Source organism: Felis catus, chromosome D4 (genome assembly GCF_018350175.1).
Source record: "Felis catus isolate Fca126 chromosome D4, F.catus_Fca126_mat1.0, whole genome shotgun sequence".
NCBI classification, from domain to species: Eukaryota; Metazoa; Chordata; class Mammalia; order Carnivora; family Felidae; genus Felis; species Felis catus.
The window spans coordinates 28529036-28550077 of NC_058380.1; the positions used below are offsets into that span (position 1 = coordinate 28529036).

At 42.4% G+C, this 21042-nt stretch overlaps 1 protein-coding gene across 2 annotated transcripts in view; it reads right to left on the bottom strand.

The window, feature by feature from the left end:
- Positions 1-10126: 10126 nt before the first annotated feature.
- LOC111559124 (procathepsin L-like) overlaps positions 10127-21042 on the bottom strand; it is a 55768-nt gene continuing 44852 nt past the window's right edge. Inside the window, exons 1-8 of one of the 2 annotated variants that reach the window (XM_045043283.1) lie at positions 14236-14358; positions 13939-14074; positions 13527-13646; positions 13289-13423; positions 12876-13100; positions 12009-12171; positions 10997-11114; positions 10127-10513 (exon numbers count right to left, since the gene is read on the bottom strand). In XM_045043283.1, the coding sequence (XP_044899218.1) occupies positions 10414-10513; positions 10997-11114; positions 12009-12171; positions 12876-13100; positions 13289-13423; positions 13527-13646; positions 13939-14064 (987 nt within the window). In that variant the 5' untranslated portion in view covers positions 14065-14074; positions 14236-14358 and the 3' untranslated portion in view covers positions 10127-10413. Of the gene's footprint in view, positions 10514-10996; positions 11115-12008; positions 12172-12875; positions 13101-13288; positions 13424-13526; positions 13647-13938; positions 14075-14235; positions 14359-21042 lie in introns of those variants that run through there. The other variant, XM_045043284.1, reaches the window with a different exon arrangement.

A 21042-nucleotide genomic window follows, 5' to 3' on the forward strand; every position in this document is an offset into this window, starting at 1 on the left:
CACAGCCTGACATGAGACTCAATCTCATGAACTTGAAACCATGACCCGAGCCAAAATCAAGAGTCTATTTCTCAACCGACTGGGCCACCCAAGTGCTCCTCAAAATAATTTTATGAAAGATGGTTTGTGATTTTCCAATTTTTAAATAAATATGAATGGCTTGTAAATTACAGAAGCTTCTAATATCTGCTGAATTGTTCACACATCAGTCAGATCTACCCGCTTTCTGTCCCATCGGCACCTGCACATTTCTCAGAGTCTTGGGCTGAACTCCCAGGATGGTGTGGACAGCAGTCTGAGCGAGCCTGTCATGGTGAAGCAAGATGACTTTTACAAACAGTCCTTTCTAGGGGATGTTCAGAGACTGACTATGGCAGACTGCATGTTCCAAATGGACCCAGCCTTGTCTTCCATCCCACACGCCCCTCTGCTCAGTGGCTTTTCCTCTCCCCATCATGAGGTGGGGTCTCAGCCCTTGCCTGGATCCCTGGGCATCCCTGGTGACAGGCTCCAAATACAGTACAGCAGCAGAGTCTCCCTGGGGACCAAGGCCAGATCATAAGAGCCTGGAGCTCCATGTGGGCATCCTGGCACACTTGTTATTAGGATGTTGCGCAAAGGTCTTTGTTTTCTTAGACTCTTTTCAGGAGTAAACTTTGGATCATGGGGACATCTTCATCCATACCCTCTCCAGAAACATCCTTGCATCCATGGTAGAGACTTATTCTAATCCTGGAAAGTTGTCGCTGAGTCCTTTCATAAAGATGCTTCTTGGATTGAGTCACGATTAGAATAAATATATTAATGGTGATCCCACTGGCCATTAGCAGACAGCAGATCTTTCAGATTAGAAAATGTTCTATATTTAGAACATTTCTTAGAGAGTTCTCCTTCCTAGCAGCTGCCTTCTTGGCATTTAGGGGAGGATCAAAATGAAAAGAAAACACATGGGAATGCAAGCTGGTGTAGCCACTCTGGAAAACAGTATGGAGGTTCCTCAAAAAACTAAAAATAGAACTATGCTATGACCCAGCAATTGTGCTAGTAAGCATTTATCCACGGGATAGACGTGTGCTGTTTCAAAGGGACACATGCACCCCCATGTTTATAGCAGTGCTATTGACAATAGCCAAAATATGGAAAGAGCCCAAATGTCCATCCATGGATGAATGGATAAAGAGTTGGTATATATATATACAATGGAGTATTACTTGGTAATCAAAAAGAATGAAAATTTGCCATTTGCAACTATGTGGATGGAACTGGAGGGTATTATGCTAAGTGAAATTAGTCAGGGAAAGACAAAAATCATATGACTTCACTCATATGAGGACTTAAGAGACAAAAAGACGAATATAAGGGAAGGGAAACAAAAATAATATAAAAACAGGGAGGGGGACAAAACGAAAGAGACTCATAAATATGGAGACAAACTGAGGGTTACTGGAGGGGTTGTGGTAGGGGAGATGGGCTAAATGGGTAAGGGGCACTAAGGAATCTACTCCTGAAATCATTGTTGCACTATATGCTATTTGGATGTAAATTTTAAAAAAGAAAAAAGAAAATAAGAAAAAGAAAAGAAAACACAAACCAGTATAAGGCTAGCCTTAGGGAGTCTCTTAATAAAAAAACAAAAATCAGAATAAGAATCAAAAACCAAATCTGACATCAATCCCCCTTCTTATATCTCCTTCATCCCCACGCCTCTGTCCCTGACCCTCCAGGAGATCTTTTGGATCTCTGGGCTCCTGGTCTAGAAACTTTCCCTTCAAAACCGAGCCCCAGCTCTTCAGCCAGTTCCCTTAAATACAAAAACTCCAATTCTCCCAGAAAAATCCTGAACGTCCAGCTCCTTATTTTAACTATTGTTTCTTTACAAGATTTATAGAGAGTACCTCAGCCTGGACTCCTGGCCTGGGAAATACAGTTTGCTCCTGTAAGTGCTGAGTGTTGAGAAGTACATCTAGCAGGAGTGGCCAGGAAGGGCAGTAAAACTCATGCTGCGGTCCTTACAATTGCTCAGAGTCTCCAGGGCTTCGTGATCAAGCTCTGCCAGTTCCAGGCATTCCTGAGCAATGTCCTCGAGGAGTGTTTCCTGGACAGCGACAGACCGTTTCAATTATGAAGTCCCTTTACCTCTATACTCAGAAGATCCTACCAAAATGACAGAGAAATTTTAAAAATTAATACCTTTTTGCAACCCAACTCACAGACACCTTCACTGGCTGCTAAAGGGAGTCCTTCCAGCCTATGAGTATACGGCTGTTACCAGGCAGGCCAAAGAGCCCCCCTCACAGGGGACACAGAGGGCTTCAGCCTCTCTCTGGCCCTCCTGGGAATGACCAGGAGAAGGCTCAATTGTTCAAGGGTTAATAGGAGCAATGGAAGAGGCCTGTTCCCCCAAAGTGAATTGGTCTATGGATGAAATATACACTCAGGAAGAAGAGCGTTTGTTAAGGATTTTATACAAACTTTAAAAAGTACACTGTATTCAATCCGGTAGCCCCAGAACATAAAATTCTTCTAATTTCTGCTTCTGTGGGAGATTTCCCCCCTGATGTTAAAAAACAGGGGCACCTGGATGGCCCAATCGGTTAAGCATCTAACTTGGGCTCATGTCATGATCTCACCTTTTGTGCATTCGGATCCCCCATTGAGCTCTATGCTGACAGCTCTGAGCTTGGAGCCTGCATCAGATTCTGTGCTTGTCTCCCTCTTCCCTGCCCGCACTCTCTTTCTCTATCCCTCAAAAATAAACAAATAAACATTTAAAATATGGTTAAAAAAAAAAAACACCTGATAAGTCCACGATAGTGTGGTTGGTGGGAGAGGGCAAACACCAAACAAAATAATGGAGACAGCTACCTACATCTTTGAAAATAGCTCACAAGAAAGCCAACAGGAATAAAAGAAAGGAACAGAAAACCAGTCTTGCCTTACAACTTGAATCTTTGGAAAGGTGAAAGCATGATGGAGAATGACTCCAGCCCACTCTGACGTGTCCCCGTTTGCCTCCAGACAACTGCAGATATTGCAAATAATACAGGACATTGGGGGAGAAATTGTCCTGCACTTAAGAAAAAGGAAAGTCTAAGAAACAATTTCCCCTAATCCCCGTAACCCTGAAAAAATTCATTTTTCTCCAGAGGGACAATTCCCCCTTTAAATGATGGGTCAGCCAGTACTCAGTCAACGCCAGGACCTTCCAGATAACTTTAAACAGAGGCTCAGGAACTAGATATCTTGAGTCACAATGGTGTGACTTTCTCTCCCATCTGCTCAGAAGATTGATCTCTACCTGTCACCTGACTCTGTTCAGGCTCTCAGAGTCTCGGGGCGACCCATCTTACAGTCCATGTCCCAGCCCAGCCCAGATTCTTCAGGCCCTGTTCACACTCCCAGGCCTTTCTGCTTCCCAGATGTTAACTGGCAAACCTTCTTGGTAAAGATTTGTTATCTACATTTAATGCCAATATAAACTGCAATAAGAAAAGGCATTGGGGGCGGGGGGGGGCCTGAGTGGTTCAATCGGTTGAGTTCCGAGTTTGACTCAGGTCATGATCTCGCAGTCTGTGAGTTCAAGCCCTGCGTCTGGCTCTGTGCTGACAGCTGGGAGCCTGGAGCCTGCTGCGGATTCTGTGTCTCCCTCTCTCTCTGCCCCTCCCCCACTCATGCTCTGTCTCTCTCTCTGTCAAAAATAAATAAACATTAAAAAAAAAAGGCATTTTTGTTTCCTCACATTCAGGTCAAGCTTCAAGTGTCCTGCTGTCTTTACTGCAAGTTCATCCTGAGATAAATTCCTCTGAAGAGGATGGATCTTTAAAAGATGCCCGAGTCAGTCTTTGGGCTACACACGCGGCTGAAGTTGTTAGGAAGAGGGAGCTTGGGTGCATTTCTCAGGAGAGGAACCCACCCTCACCCTCGTGGCCCAGCACCCTCCCTCTAGAGACTCAGAGCAAGTGATACCCCTGTAATAGAGTCTCTCTTGAACCACAGCATCCTTGTCTTTACCACCCGACCCTGTACCACCCCAATCTTGCCCATAAAGAAAGAAGGCAAATGTGACTCAGAGGGAAACCAAATCCATCAGTTTGTACAGGATCTAGAAGCCATAATCTCTTTCATAATTTCTCAGCACCCTGTGCTCCGCAATCCAGCTGATAATCTTCATCATTCCTGCTGATGCAGCCTCGTTTACAGAAATGACCTGTGAGCAGCTTCCTTTTCAATTCCTCTGCACCCTGACTCCTGGTTTCTTGTGCCTTCACAGTTAAAGGGAGACCATTCACCTGGGCTTGCATACTCCAAGGATATTTGGTGTATGCAATATTTTCCCAAGTCCTTAAAGTCCAGCTAGACACTGTAACTTCTACCCAAGGCTCCCTGCTGGTACCCTTTACTCTATAAACAAAGCAAGCTGGGAGCTTTTATGGACTCCCTCATTCTCTTAGGGGCATTAGCTGAACAAGGCAGACAGCTTATACAGCTCTACATCTAGACTCCAAGAGATGTAAACAACGGTTTTCTATTTAGGATGACATGACCTGTTTAGGACATGCCTCAGGGCATTCAAAATCTCACTCCAAATATTCTTGAATCAATTATGTCCATCCCTCTCCCCAAAATGAATACACAGTTACACAAATCTTGAGGGGCAGCTGGCTACTGCCTCCAAAGGGTCCCTAATTTGCAATGTTTGATAAACCTTTGTATGCTCTTCTCTCAGATATCAATGGACTTTAGAGGCATTAACCTCCTTTGAAGCCTTAAAACTGGCTCTGTCCACACCCCAGCTCTTAGCTTACCTAACGTTGACAAGCCCTTTCATTTATACTGAATGAAAGGCATGGTGTTGCTGCATGCTTTCTGGGACAGCCTTTTGCCAATCAGATACAGCCAGGAGCACATTTCTCATGCCCATCAGACGCTGTGGCATCAGGTATGTCCCCATGCTTTCCTGCGGTGGCCACAGCTGCCACCTGATGGACAAAACCAGCACTCTGACATTAAGCTCCCCTATTCACCTGTGTGTGGTGCCTGCTGTCTTACAAGTTCATAAATCATAGCACCTCTCTACAACATGACAGACCCGTTACAAACAAGCGCTTTTAACTAACCCTCCGTCATCTTATTTCCGTTGCTAAAAGGCTTATAATTGCGGACATATCACAACTATTCACCCTCCTTCTAAAACCATCATTGTTCACTGTTCAGCGCATACTAAGACAGCTGATGTTGCATCTTTAGAAAATGATAGGGTTGGCAGAGCTGTAAGTATGCACCCCAAACAGGCCCACTTGTTCTTTCTCCACCCAGTTGTGAACCCTGCCTTTATCCCTGACTGACAGTATTCATTACCCGGCAAATGCCCCACAGTCTACAAAGGACAGTCAGATACAAAAAGGTGTCAAACAACTATCAGATGGATTATACAGTGGGCCAAATCCACTTCCTAGAGCACCCTTTCTTTTGACCCTGTGGCTTACACTTACCACCCACCAAATTGGACACAAAGATAATGAAGGACCAAAAAGACAGTTGGATTTGCCCAGGCATCCACAACATTCCTGACCAAATGATTTCCCAGTGAATGATTTGTAAATCCCAGGAAATCTCTGGAAGAAATCAGCACACCCCAGGAAGGCTTCCTAAGCCCACCTGCCCTCTGTGGTTGTATAGACGGATTTGATAGATTTGTACCAAGCCCTGTGCTATTCTCACTGTTTGGTCACTGTCTGCATGCTCAGCAGATGGGCTGATGCTTTCTGACTAGATGTGCCACTGCCACAGCAGGTAGTAAGGAGTTTAACACCTCCACTCGTCATGTTGCCACCAGAAGACCAGGTGGACCTCAAGATCTTTGGAAGAAGACGTGTGCCGTCACCTCGCTGGGAAGGACCTTATGAAGTACTGCTCACCAGCTACACTGTTATCAGAACAGAAGAAAAACTCTCCTGGTTTCTTGCAAGCCATGGCAAAATTGATTTTATTTAAGATTTTATTTAAGAATGATTTTTAATGTTTTCATTCATTTTTGAGAGACAGAGAGAGACAGAGCACAAGTTGGGGAGGGACAGAGAGAGAGGGAGACACAGAATTTGAAGCAGGCTCCGGGTTCTGAGGTGTCAGCACAGAGCCCAGCTCGGAGCTCCAACTCACGAACCATGAGTTCATGACCTGAGCTGAAGTCAGACACTTAACTGACTGAGCCACCCAGGCGCCCCTAACTGTGGACATTTTTAAGTCTTTTATCATGTATAGACAGTTAGACTTTTACTCAGATGCTTTTACAACAGCTTCTGCAAATGTGTTTCACCTGCATGAGGCTGATGGAAAGAACTCTTTTGTATAGGCTTCTGATAACCTTAAGATCATAAAGCTAAACTGGGTAAGAATTTCCAGAACAAATGGAAGATCTGGATTCAAGCAGAACAAGAATTAATAACATGGCACTGAATGAATGGAGGATGATTCTCATTTTACAAATTTTTTGAAACATTGCTGATTTTTAAATGTTTTTTCCAGTATTAAAAAAACTATTTTAAGCTATGACTTACAGCCATTTGATAAAATATGCCTTTGTGAACAGACTGAGACACTTACATTTTTCTCCTTACCTGATCTGTCCAGAATTCAAAAACTTTCAGTGAGTGTTTTCATATTTTCACAACAATATTTTAATTTGCATAAGTTGAATAAGAATCTGCTTACCTTGTTAACAGGACGTATTTGGAAACTCTGGTTACATCATCAAGGCTTTGACAAAAATGTCATATTCAAGCGGGGACTTGCACAGACACAGATATGACCAGACTGCTTGAAGGAACTCAGGCAGACTTTATGGAGCCAATAAAGCCCATTGGAAAAACAGCCTGATACTTATATCTGAGTCTTTAAGCAAAGCAGGCAGTTTTTATACATTGTGACAAACAGACAACAAATTCATGATGAATTAACAGGATGAAGAAAACAGATGTTTGGGACTGTTAATTAGTAAGGAATCCTAAGCAACTTTTTCTCATAAGCTATGATTTACAGCAGTTTCATCATCAGGCCAAGTTAAAAAAAAAAAAAAAGCAACTATTACACTTTGCAAACAAATTGGTCTTAATTTGGCTGTCCTTGGTAAAAATGAGGGTGATTATAGAAAGAAACATTATGTTTCAATAACACACCATTGTGGATATTACAGTCTAATAGAGTTCACTATGAACTGGACGAGATCCTAATTTCTTCTAGTTTCCTCTGAAGCCTGGCCACAATCTCCAAACTAATATTTTCTACTTTTTTTCTATCCTCTTGACTTGGAATCACTGGATACCCAAAACTCCCCTTTCCCTGAAGCCCTGCAAATGGAATATGAACAACTTGATGTAACCTTCTGAGAAATCACTGCAAAACTCATATGTAGACAATCTTCATGCCGGTTCCTCTGTGAGCCTCTCAGAAAGTCTGTCAGCCTGCCACTACCTACCTACCTTATCTGCCTAAAGATGCTTTAAGCCCAGCATCTAGAGAGTCTTTCAACTGGCTATCCTTGGAACTCAGAAACTGGTTTATAACTGGATCCTTTTATTAACCATTATCTTTCTTGTATTGCCATAGAATTGCCTCTTATTTATTACCTGATCATTTGAAGCAGAGGCCTCCCTCTAAGAAGATACCTGCATTGCCTCTTCCTGAAATGAATTTGACTGAATTGACTCACTGTCAGAACAAAGAGACTGGATTAAGGAGATAAAACTATCAGCTCAACTTTGAATCCGTGAATCTTCCAAGAAAGTTGCAGAGGAAGGAACCACCTAAAAATGTGGACCAAAAATCTGGGCTTTCTTGGCTGAGTGACAAAACCAAGCTTTCTAGTTGCCAGAGCCAATCAGAAGACCCTGAAATCAGCTATTTTGAAACGTGTGCTGCTCTCAAAGCCTGACAGGACCACAAGAAAAATGGAGATGTATGAACATTAACACTATCAATTAATACTCCAGACTTTGAAAAGTACAGGTTTCAACCTCACCTTGTCTATAAACCACATTGGTTTTTTTTTTCTTTTTGAGAGACTGAGAGAGGGCCCAAGTGAATGAAGGGCAGAGATGGACAGAGAACGAGAGAGGGAGAGAGAGAGACAGGAGGCTAACTTGAAAGGGGCTCGAACTCACCTGATATGTGACTCAGGCTCATCAACTGTGAGGTCATGACCTGAGCTGAAGTCTGATGCTTCAGGACTGAGCCACCCAGGTGCCCTTCTCCTTTATTTCATGTGTCAACAAAGCATATAAAGGGCTCCCACCTAAATGGTCAGAACCATAGGGACTTGGATACCTGGCTCTTCTGTCACTGTGCTTTGTGACAGAATTTGTTCATAAAATTGTGCCACACAACATGCCTGTTGAGGAATCATGGAAAATCGGATGATACATCAGAATTCCAGGTTCTCTTCAGCATTAAAGATCTTATTCCCAAGTTTCAGAGATGGTGAATTAGAAAAGGCAATCCTAAATCTGTCTATGATAATGGAACAAGGAGGGTTCAATACCACTATGCATGCTTTGAAAACACTCCAGTCAGAAGGTAACAGCTTAGCCTCTGGGGGTCTCCAAAGTCATCATGTTTTTTTTTTTTTTTTTAATTTTTTTTTCCACGTTTTTATTTATTTTTGGGACAGAGAGAGACAGGGCATGAACGGGGGAGGGGCAGAGAGAGAGGGAGACACAGAATCGGAAACAGGCTCCAGGCTCCGAGCCATCAGCCCAGAGCCTGACGCGGGGCTCAAACTCTCGGACCGCGAGATCGTGACCTGGCTGAAGTCGGACGCTTAACCGACTGCGCCACCCAGGCGCCCCTAAAGTTATCATGTTCTAGATACCGTGACTGCCCAGTAGGGGGAGCTCGTGCAATCATCAGTAGAAAATGTTGCTTTTTATCTATCCCAAATGAGGCACATAACATCTAACTTAAATCTACTTTTAAAAAGGAATTATTTTCCACCAAATAAATGAAACACATTTATTTGAGCAGATCTATTTCCAGGATTGTGGGACTCATTTCATGAGGTGTGGGGAAACGCGTTCTCTTCTGTTTATTCATCCTCTTGCCTTCTTTTTTCCAAATGTTTTGAGCATAAATGACACACGATGTTACCGTAGTTTCAGGTGTACAAGATAGTAACTTGCCAACTGTATACATTATGCTGTGCTCACCACAAGTGTAGCTACCCCCACCCTACATTGCTATTAAAATACTGTTGACTATATTCCCTATGCTGTGCCCTTGATTCCTGTGACTGATTCATTCCATACTGGAAGCCTGTACCCCACACCCTCGTTCACCCATTCATTCATCCTCATGGTGATCTATGCTTTTCTTATTCTTTGTAGATTTCTTACTGCTCAATCCAAACTGGATTTCTCTCTCCACAGTCATCTGCTCAGCTATTTATTATATAAACTTCCAGGGGAGTTTCAGAGGAAGAAACTCTGAGCCCCAGGGAGGCCACCCCAAAATGTGCCACCATGGCATATTGACTATCTTGAGTTGAAGCTACTTGGGATACAGCCGGTGCAAGAACACCCAGGCTGTCACATGCCCCTCTTGAAAGCAGGAAATGAGTGGCCCATATGAAAGGTCCCCTCCCTGTACTATGAGGTAAAGAGACATCCTTATCAGCAGAGATGGGGCTTCAAACCTGAAAAAGCTGTAGAAACAAACCTTGTTACTTTTTTACTCATCTACAACCTCAGCCCAGATTCCACTTAGAATTCCTGCAATTTAAAACTCCCACACACCTTTTTTCTTTTTCCTGTCAATTCCTCACAAATTATTGTCTTTGTCTAAAATATATAAGACTGCCAAAAAAAAAAAAACCCCGCCCAACTTGATCATTTTTTGGGTGGGGGGGGGGGGTGGTGTTCAAACTCATTACTGGGCCTCCCTGCCTGGTAATAAAATTTTGAGGCTTTTTTTCTCCCATTGACCCATTTCATCTCAATTAAATTCTTAAACCACTTGGAAATAAGGAAGGAAATTAGGAGGAATACTGGAGGAAATAAGGACATTTCTTCCTCTCCACAAAACCTTTGCATTTTTTACTATAAAGCAGTTTATGTATTAAAAACAGAATCACACCTCAGCATATGACAGTAAATTTTATTTTAAAACGTAAAACTTTCATGCAACCTTTTAAAACATGAAATTAAAAAGCTATTAAGCAAGTTAACCACACACCACTGATTAGAGCAGGGATTAAAGAAGTAGTTTCGTCACTAGTGTGAACGGTCACAGAATCCAATCACGACTTGGATCTTCGGTGATTCAAGTGTTTTTTCCCACACAATAAGATGTGATCGACTTTAAAATAAAATCCATTTTCCAGATATTCTGTTGCCAATCAAGGCCTTCTTTATCACCATGATCTTACACGATAGGAAAGCTAGCCATGGTGGCGATTCCACAATGGTTGTCCCGGTCTTTGGCCATTTTTATGTAGCCGTCCATGCCCCAGTCAGCGCCCCAGCTGAAAGAAGACAGGGTTTTCCAATTGTTACAAATGGTAAAACACGTTTATCTTTATGAATAATAACACTCGATACTGAGCAGTGCAGCAGAGACCAGGACAGATTCAGGAAGAATCGGGAGAGGCCGTTCTTGTTCATGGTTGAGTTCTAACCCAGCACAGAATTCTATCCCCAGACCTTTCACAAAACTGCAATGTGAGCAGGAAAGGGAAAATTTTGGGACCCAGATGTGTTATAGAAATTTTTTAAAATTCCAATTTAGAAATACAGTGGTACCAAAACTATATCAGGACCCTAGCAAGCCTGAGACAGTATCTTAATGTTGTCATCATATGACTATGTCTGTGCTCCCCCCTAGATGGGGTAAACACTGCTGGGATTTCAGAAGTGTGCTCAAGGGTTGGCGGACCTGCGTCCAAACACTGGTTCCAAAAAACATTCCCTTTTCAAACTCAAAAGTACGTATTCCTGGATTTTCATACCTGTTCTTGACAAACCAATATTTTTGGTTATCGGATTCTTTTCCTTGAAAGCCATAGCCAACCACCAGAACACCGTGATTCAGGTCTTCACTGCTGCACTTTGGATCATAATAAATGCCTGGGGAGTAATATTCAATGCTGAGTGAGGATTCCCACGTGACATGTGATAGTAACCCAGCCTATCAACCACAGTAGGGGAGGCATTTCAAAATTCAGTTGTGATATTGGTATGAATTCAGATGAGATTTAAAAGTTAGATATTTTTGTTTAGCGGGAAAGGGTGGGGATTTAGGCCCTCATCTCACACCAGGAGAAATACTAACTGTCACAATCCCTTTTGAAAATAATAGTCAAGGGGCATTAAAAAAATCACCCGCCGAAATCTTATTATTCTACTTGTAGGATGTCAACCTAGGGAAACAGCAGAGAACATAAAATTACTCGAGCCGAGCTACTTTCCACTGTTAATTTCAGTAGCAAAATTCTTTAAAAGTTATCAAGGTCTAATATTTAGAAAAAAGTATGGGGCGCCTGGGAGGCTTGGTCCGTTAAGTGTCCGACTTCGGCTCAGGTCATGATCTCACAGTCCATGAGTTCAAGCCCCGCGTCAGGCTCTGTGCTGACAGCTCAGAGCCTGGAGCCTGTTTCAGATTCTGTGTCTCCCTCTCTCTCTCCCCCTCCCCTGTTCATGCTCTGTCTCTCTCTGTCTCAAAAATAAATAAACGTTAAAAAAATTTTTAATATTTAGAAAAAAGTAAAGTAAGCCATACCAATCAAATTATGTAGCCATTTAAATATATTTATGATATACTTATCCTCATGGGGATATGTCAAGTCATGGCATATGGAAAGAGCAGGCATAAATATTACATGTACAGAATGAACAACTATGTTAAGTCCACACACCCCTAAATTCTACATTGAGTTCTACATACCAAAGTGTCACTCTTGCTGTTTCTTAGGGTGGTTTTCCAATTTTTCTACCTAAATTTCTACATCGACAAATGCTTACCTTCTTTATAGAAGCGGAAGGTATCCAGGCTTGCATCTATAGCAGCCGAGATGGGCCCCATATTTGCCACTGCCATCATAAGGGCCTCCTCCTGCTGAGGGATGTTCTCGAAGGCGGTGACATTGGCAGCAGAATGCTCAGGCCTGTATTTGCAGGGTCCATCCTTTGAATGGTAAGGGAAAAGAAACTTGATTACAACCATCCACTTCCTGGGGAACACGACTTCAAAGCAGCTTACAGGTAAAAGATTTCCAAGTCAAGTTTGTTGTGAAGCAACCCAGGAGGTGAAAGGGTATTTATTGTTTTGAAATTGAAAAACTAACTGGTGTGAGGGGCCCTGGGTGGCTCAGTCGGTTAAGTATCCAACTCTTGATTTCGGCTCAGGTCATGATCTCACAGTTGTGAGATGAAGCCCCGTGCTCTGCACGGAGCATGGAGCCTGCTTGGGATTCTCTCCCTCTCCCTCTCTCTCTCTCTCTACTCCTCCCCCTTTCATGCTCTGTCTTTCTCGCTCTCAAAATTAATTAATAAATAAACTTAAAAAAAAAAAAAGCAAAGCTAATTGGTCTGGATTCAATGAAACACTCGTGGTCTACCTGTCCATAAGAAGTTTTTCACCTTGGAGAAATCTGTACCCTATATAGAAAGGTATGCATATCTCCATGTGACATAGAAATAAAAACAGCTATGTGGTAACCATCTAACCAGAAAAATGCCAGGCTATTACCGTTTAATGACAGTCCTGACAGACTGCAGATAGAGTCTACAATTGGAAATGTGAATGTTAAACATGGTGTCTGTTTTCTTCAAAAGCATTCAGCTCTAAGGGCAGAGCTGGAATGGTGACAGGTGAGGAGCTCCACTCACTCTTGCAACATATGGATAGGATTCCTCTGTGTCCAGGCCTCCATTGTTCTTAACATACTGGAAGGCATTGCTCATTAGACCACCATTGCAGCCCTCATTGCCTTGAGGCCAAGAGCAGTCCAGGAGGTTCTGCACACTCAAGGAAACACGTTTGCCAGTTTTCCGGAACATCTGTCCTTCAAGGGCACCAGTTGCACTAAAAGCCCAGCCAGAAGCACACCGACCCTGGAAACAAATTATAAAGGTCTCAGTCTACAAAACTAATAGCAAGACTGACAGCAGTCTATTGATCTGAAAACTCTTTTAAAATATAGCAAACATGGTATATGGTTTCCACAGCAGGAAACCATAGCAAGGGGGTTTGGCTTTCCTTTTGGAGAGAGACCTGATGATTAGTCATCCTTGATACTCACAGGACTTACAGCAGGTGTCTGTCTCCTGTCCACAGGTACATAGATATCAGCAAAGAAAGGTATTTTAAACATTTTCCCTTTCTCATCCTTCTCGATTTTAAGGCCATTCATCATGTGCCTGAATTCTTCATTGGTCTTCAAGGAAAAGAAAGTAGAATGTTGACAAGCATTAAGATTTTTTTGGCAAAGTACTGAGGAGAGAGAGAACAAAACATTCAGCAATCCGTGCCACACTCACCATGTCACCAAAGCCATTCATTGCCATCGTGAAGCTGTGTTTCCCTTGGCTTTGTTCTCGATTGTGCTGTTCAATCATTTTCATATTCTTCTCCCACACTGCTTTCCTCCAGCCCTCATTCTAGAGGCAAACATATGACTTATCATCTTTATTTCTGTTTAAAACCTACTGACCTGCACCAAGTGGATGTGCTCACAGAGGGGAGGAGAAATCATAGCCAGGGATGGCCTGATGCTTCTGGGAGCTGTTCTCCAGCAACCACACAGCAGGACATATGCCCACACTGTGCACAGTCACGGTGCCCTGCTTACTGCCTTAGGAAGAGCAGCCTCAAGATGCTACTCTGTGCTACGAACTACCACCAGCACGGACATTCTCTTTGGGTCCCCTGGATAGTTTGGATGTTACCAACCATTCCATATTGCTTCCCATGTGTTGCCTTCCAGTGAATCCATTGTGCATCTAAACTTTGATCAAGCTCTATAGTAGCTGAGGCTATTCCCAAGCAAAGGGCGATCAGGAAGACAAAAGGATACATGTTTCAAAACCTAGGAAGGAAAAAAAGATAAGTATCTGATTAGACATATCTGTCTAAAAATCCATCCTCCTTTCTTCTAGATGTTAAAATCACTATGATGGAGTAAAATCATTGAATTTATTCTCCCAAGTACTTACCCAAAGATTATACCAGCCCCACCGGGTTGCTCACCTGATCATGTAGTTGTGCAGATGCCGTCAGAAGGTGTAGTCTCCGGGATCTCTGATGTTGGGCAGTGGCTTTAAGGCCACCCATCTAAAGCCCTGGGGTTTGGCCTCACTGGCCCTGCCCACACCAGCCGGGCACACTGTGATCTTGTTTGTTTTGCTTTTGTTTTCCAAGCTGATGGCTTCTATTCTGAAGTTTTCTTGATGATTATATCTTGTTTTTAGCAGAACAAAAACTTCTAGACAATCATGTGGACTCATGTCCCCCCTCAAATCGTCCTTAATTGGTTTGACTAAAACAATGAGCTCACAGTGGTCCAGCTGACAAAAACAAGTATATGCATATTCAGCAAGGAAAAAGATGTCCACCTCCAGTTAATTGATGTCATTATAAGATGGGGAGGACGTGTGTCATAAAGGCACATTGGAATACAGTTAGTGATCAGATGCTATCAACTGTGGGTCTAACACTGTGATAACTATATTTTTTAGACGTTTTTCTCACAACTCAGGTCAGATAAGTGTATTTTCATTTTATAGATAAAGAAGAGAGACGAGAAATTTGGTCACCCATCATTCAAAAGAATAAAGTCAGCTCACTGACAAGTTTTAACTGTAAAAGTATGTTGAAGGTGGTCATTATGAATCGAGGCAAAAGACAGCACAGGCATCCACAGAGATACTGCCACTTCAGTTCCAGACCACTGCAATAAGGCAATATCACGAAGTGAGTTAAATGAACTTTTTGGTTTCCCAGTGCATATAAAAGTCATGTTGACACTACACTATAGTCTATTAAATGTGCAATAGTATTTATGATCTTTAAAATAATGTACAGACCTTAATTAAAAAATACTTCATTGCTACAAAGTGCTACCCATCATCTGAGCTTTCAGCAAGTGTGACCTTTCTGCTGGTGGAGGGTCTTGCTTCAATGTTGATGGCTGCTGAATGGTCAGGGTGGTGGATGCTAAAGGTTGGGGTGGCAGAGGCAGTTTCTTAAAATAAGACGACAATGAAGTTTGCTGCAATTGACTCTTTTCTCATGAATGACTCCTCTGCCACACGCAATGCTATTTGTTAGCACTTTACCCACAGTAAAACTTCTTTCAATTTTAGAGTCAGTCCTCTCAAACCCTATCTCTGCTTTATCAACACAAGATATGTAATATCCTAAATCTTGTGTTGCCATTTCAACAACAGTCTTTACAGCATCTTCACCAGGAGGTCAAGATGCTTTTCCATCTCAAGAAACCATGTTCTTTGTTCATCTATAAGAAGCAACTCCTCATCCGTTCAAGTTCAACCATGAGATTGAAGCCATTCAGTCCCATTTCCAGGCTCCACTTCTAATCCTAGTTCCCTTGCTCATTCCACTCCGCCTGCAGTGTCTTCCTCCCACTGGAGCCTTGAGCCCCTCAAAATCATCCGTGAGGGTTGGAATCCACTTCTTCCAAACTCCTGCTCATGTTGGTATTTTCACCTCTTGCCAGGAATCATGATGATGTATACCTACATCTGTTTTGAGCTCAAATATTTCCACATTTACATATGAAAAAATAAAATGCAGACCATCCTGCATTTAGCAGAATTTGCTCTGAGCACACATCCCTCAGTACTCGTAGACAGAATATTTTCCCATATATTTTCTCAAATATTGTGTTCTTCATAGAAATGTCAATTGGGAGTACCAAGAATTTCAAATTTATTGACTACAAAATGTAAATTTTGAGAAATATTCTAGGAAGTCTGATGAAAAATTAAAACAAAGTCAATATTGAGAAAAAACATATTCCTTAGAAATAATAGCAGTGATAAGCTATGAGATAAGATAGCTAAGGAAGTGCGAAATTATGTGAATATATAACAGAAATAATTACTGTGTTTATATTATTTTTAATGCTTGGGTAACCATTATAAGTGTTTCATTTTCCTTTAAAGCATATATATATATATATATATATATATATATATATATACACACACACACACACATATATTAAAATATATAAAATAATTTTATTTTTATAAGTATTTTGTATGAAATATTATATTTTCTATGTATACCATAATAATTGAAACTAGTGTTAGTGAATATTTCAAAATTTATATTATTGGAATTATTTTCATGTTTTTTTCCACTCTCAAAACTAAACCAATTTGAACTAAAGTTGATTTGGACAAAATAATTAAACAGGTGACAGCATTATTTTTTTTCTTTTTTCCTTTTAATACCCTTCACCCATTTCTCCCACACCCCACTCCTCACTTCTAGCAACCACCGGTCTGTTCTTTGTACCTATGAGCTTGCTGAAGTCCATGTGCCCAAAGTACAATGAAAACCAGTGAATGGTCCCACCTTCCCTGTGCTTTGGGGGATGCTAGAAAATGGAAAGAACTCCTGGACTCCCCCTCAGACAGACCCAAGCATTTACCCTGGGAAGCTGATCAGGAAGAAATGAGAAACCAAGAAGAAAGGGGTTCTCTGATCACAGGCTAGAGATCCCAAAAGTTCTTCCATCCCCTGCCTATGGAAGGACAGTCACTCAGGCACCATTCCACCAATGTCCCCAAATCTTTGATATGTGGCCTCTGAGAATGGAGTGGGGGAGTCCCAAGCTCTTCCCAGCTCCCTGTTTTGGGATTTCACTTGAAGGGACCCAGGGTCTCAGCTTGAGGAAAGAGGCATATGAATGGTGCATGGGTCTTCCCCTGAGTGTTCACCACATTCATCAAAGCAACACACACCATGACTGAAGGTGCTGTCTCTCGCCTCTGTTTCCAGCAAAACCTTCTCCTCGTGGCTTTGCAGTCTTTAGACCAGGTGCTGTACACTCACCAAATTAAGGTATTCCTAAGAGATTTTGAAGATTTCAGTTGGAATCTTTGAGGTGCACATTTCAGATAATGTCTCTAATAAGCATTAAAAACCCATTGGTTAAAATCAGAATATTTATAGAAAAAGAAAATCGACCCCAATGTTCATAGCAGCACTCTCAACAATAGCTAAATTATGGAAAGAGCCTAAATGTCCATCAACTGATGAATGGATAAAGAAATTGTGGTTTATATACACAATGGAATACTACGTGGCAATGAGAAAAAATGAAATATGGCCTTTTGTAGCAACGTGGATGGAACTGGAGAGTGTGATGCTAAGTGAAATGAGCCATACAGAGAAAGACAGATACCATATGGTTTCACTCTTATGTGGATCCTGAGAAATTTAACAGGAACCCATGGGGGAGGGGAAGGAAAAAAAAAAAAGAGGTTAGAGTGGGAGAGAGCCAAAGCATAAGAGACTGTTAAAAACTGAGAACAAACTGAGGGTTGATGGGGGGTGGGAGGGAAGAGAGGGTGGGTGATGGGTATTGAAGAGGGCACCTTTTGGGATGAGCACCGGGTGTTGTATGGAAACCAATTTGACAATAAATTTCATATATTAAAATAAATAAATAAATAAATAAATAAATAAATAAATAAGAAAGAAAAAAAAAGAAAAAGAAAATCGATGTTTCCTTTTGGAAGACTGAAAATGTCAAGTACATATTAAAATTCTGCTGTTTCTATTACTGCTACCAAGCCATGGTCAGCTGAGGAACAATCCTGGGTCCTGAATTATACTCACCCTGAACTCTGCATTGGGTTGTACAAGCCAGCCTGCCCAAGGCTGCAGTAAGAAAGGAGAGCATGGCATCCTCTGATGGCACATTCTGGCCCCTACATCCCCACCACTGTTGCCTTACTCTAATGCAAGACTTCAGTGGACTGTCTGATGTTGAGTCACTTTGAATCCCTGGGTTAAGCCTGATGTTGTCCTGGTGCATCTTTGATTTAGATATTTTGGGGTTTGATTTAAAAGTATGAGCTCTAGGTGCTTATTCCTTGCTGGTTCAGTGATGAGGCAAGCAGACTCTCAGGTCTGGTCAGGAGCCTCTGTATGTGAAGCCTTGTGGTTAGCGGGGGGGCAGGGGGGGGGCGGGGGGAGTCCAGCTTAGATTGGATGGAAGGTCACCCAGAGAGTGCTAGATGGCTTCTCAGGGTACCTTCAGTGTTCAGCATCATGGTAAGGAACCCACATCTCAAGCATCAACTTGACTAGATAGTTTGTTGGTGTTTAAATGACCTTTCCTCTTGGCCCTGAGACTGAGTTAACTCCCATTGTTTGCATCCCCATAGCATCCTGCACTGCCATTGAGATAGGAAAGACGGGAGTTTGTAAAAGCAAATGAGAAGGCACATGGAGACACTTAGAAAGAAGGCCATGAAAGGCTCCTGGACCCAATTTCAATGTCTTACACAGCACCAATCCATTCTCAGACACCAGTGGGGTATCCAAAAATTCAACTCAGTTAAAGACACCCTATGCAGAGATAGCATTAGACCCCCCAGGTTAGTGCTCAGTTCTACAAGGCTGCCCTTCCTGCCCACTTCAGGTGCCAGTCACAAGCCCCGACTCTTGTCTGGGCTTCTGACTGACTGACTATGAGTCAAAGATTCCCAAGATGCCCTCTCTGGGTTCAATTAATTTGCTAGGGCAGCTTCCAGTTTTAGTTACTGACTAGACCACAGTTTTTTAATAAAGAATATAACTCTGAAATAGGCATATGGAAGGGTTGCACAGGGCAAGCTATGGGAAAGGGCACACAGCTCCCCTGCCCTCTCTAGACCTGCCAGCTTTCCTCAAATCTCCACTTGCTAATCAACCTGGAAAACTCTTTTAGGGGCTTTAAGGAGGTTTCATTACATAAATACAATTGACTAAATCATTGGCCATTGGCAAGTGATTCAACATCCAGCCCCTCACCTCTCCTCTTCTGGTCAGAGGGCGAGGCTGAAAGTTCCAACCCTCTAAACAGATGGCTGAGTCTATTGGCAACTAGCCTCCATCCTTAGGCTCCTTCCAAAAGTCACCTTATTAACATAACAAAAGACACATCGCTCACTCTCAACACATAGGAAATCCCAAGGGTTTAGGGGGTTGTAAGCCAGAAATTGTGGACAAGGACCAAACAAATATTAGAAATATATTTTGGTCATTGAATGAGCAAATACATATTTCTTATAAATCACAATATCACAGGTCAGAAAAGAAGTGGACATATGCTCAGGAGAGACCCATGCCAAGAAGGAGACAGTAGCCAAGGGACCCAACACTGCCCAGGGATAGGGTCAGAAGAACTGGACAGTGTGCTCCTGATAGAGTCGATGGAGTCATATCTGGCAGCCTGAGGTGGTAGCAGGAGATGAAAGACAGTCACTGTAGACAGGCATCCTAGACTCCAGGATCTACATGAAGACAGAGATAGGGCAGTGGCTGGAGGAAAGTTTTGGGATTTATAAAGTAATTTTGGTTATTTCTTAAGACCAGAGAGTTCTACCTGTTATTAAAAGCCAGTGAAGCCAGGGGGAAGGATTGCTTCTCCTCCAGCCATGGGCCAGAGGCCAGAGGGCCATGGAGAAGGTGCCACCCTGTGCAGAGACTGCAGGATCATAGCTCAGAGGAAGGACAGAACTCCGGTCAAGGAGAAATCAGTGGGAAGGAACCCTGGTTTCATACACAGAAAATGTGGTCTTTCTGATGGTTGAATGGAGCTGTTTCAGAAGCATCAATGGTGAAGACTAAAGATTTCAATTAAAAACCTTCCACTTTTCTGGGGCACCTGGGTGGCTCAGTCGGTTAGGCATCTGACTTCAGCTCAGGTAATGATCTCACGGTTCGTGAGTTCAAGCCCCGTATCGGGCTCTGTTCTGACAGACCAGAGCCTGGAGCCTACTTTGGATTCTGTGTCTCCCACTCTCTCTCTTCCCCTCCCCTGCTCACGCTCTGTCTCTCTCTGTTTCTCAATAATAAATAAACGTTAAAATTTTTTTTTTAAAAAAACACCTTCCACTTTTCTAAAGAGTCTTTCAAGCTCATGCTTTAGAGCTGTGGTTCCCACAGTAGCATGTCTTAGAATCACCTGGAATCCTGACTCTGGAGGCCCAGAGTTTCTGATTCTGTAGGTCTGGCCAGATGGGGGTGGGGGGAGGGGACAAGTATTTGTGCTCCTGACAAGATTCCTGGGGATACTGATGCTGCTGGTCCACTTTAAGAATCTGCTCTGGGGCCTGGTTCTTCAGAAATCTGAAAATAAAGCCAATTTTTTGAATACATCCAAGTCAGATAAAAATGTAATTAGTTGCACCAAAAAAAACCTATTAGAAAGAATGCAACATTGTGAAAATAACAGATTATTAAAGGGAACATGCCACTTAAAGAAAGGTAGATTAGGTTTTACAATGAACTTTTTAGGGTATTGCTAGCAGAGAGTAGACTGGCCCCTTATTCCACGACATTATTGAGAAGGGCATTGTTCTGTTTCCTATTTACATAATCACCAGTGTGTCCTCAAAATTTTAAAGGTATTTTGTTCACCTCCATCATTTTGTAATTCTCTGGAATTTTCTGCTCAGCAGGAAATCAGAACAGAGCATCTAATTAAACAGCTGAGGTAGCTGTGCTAGCAAACAAGACACAGGAACTTGAATGACTCAGAAGCAGTGAGGCCAGCAGTTTGTATTTAACCCTTGCACATGGAGCACTACACTCCTTGGGTATGGTGGGCTAAGAAGCGTGAGCTTGGAGCCTCAACTTGTCACAGATGTCATAGCCATGGGCTCTGGTCTGTGAAGCTGAATCCATTTTCATTTTCTGATTTGAAAACTTGACTGAAGTCTGCTGGTTCACCTCTCCTTCAAAGCTCCCTCACATCTGCCATATAAGGGTACAGAGCCTGCCCGAATGTTTGTCCAGAATTCTCCCCCATCC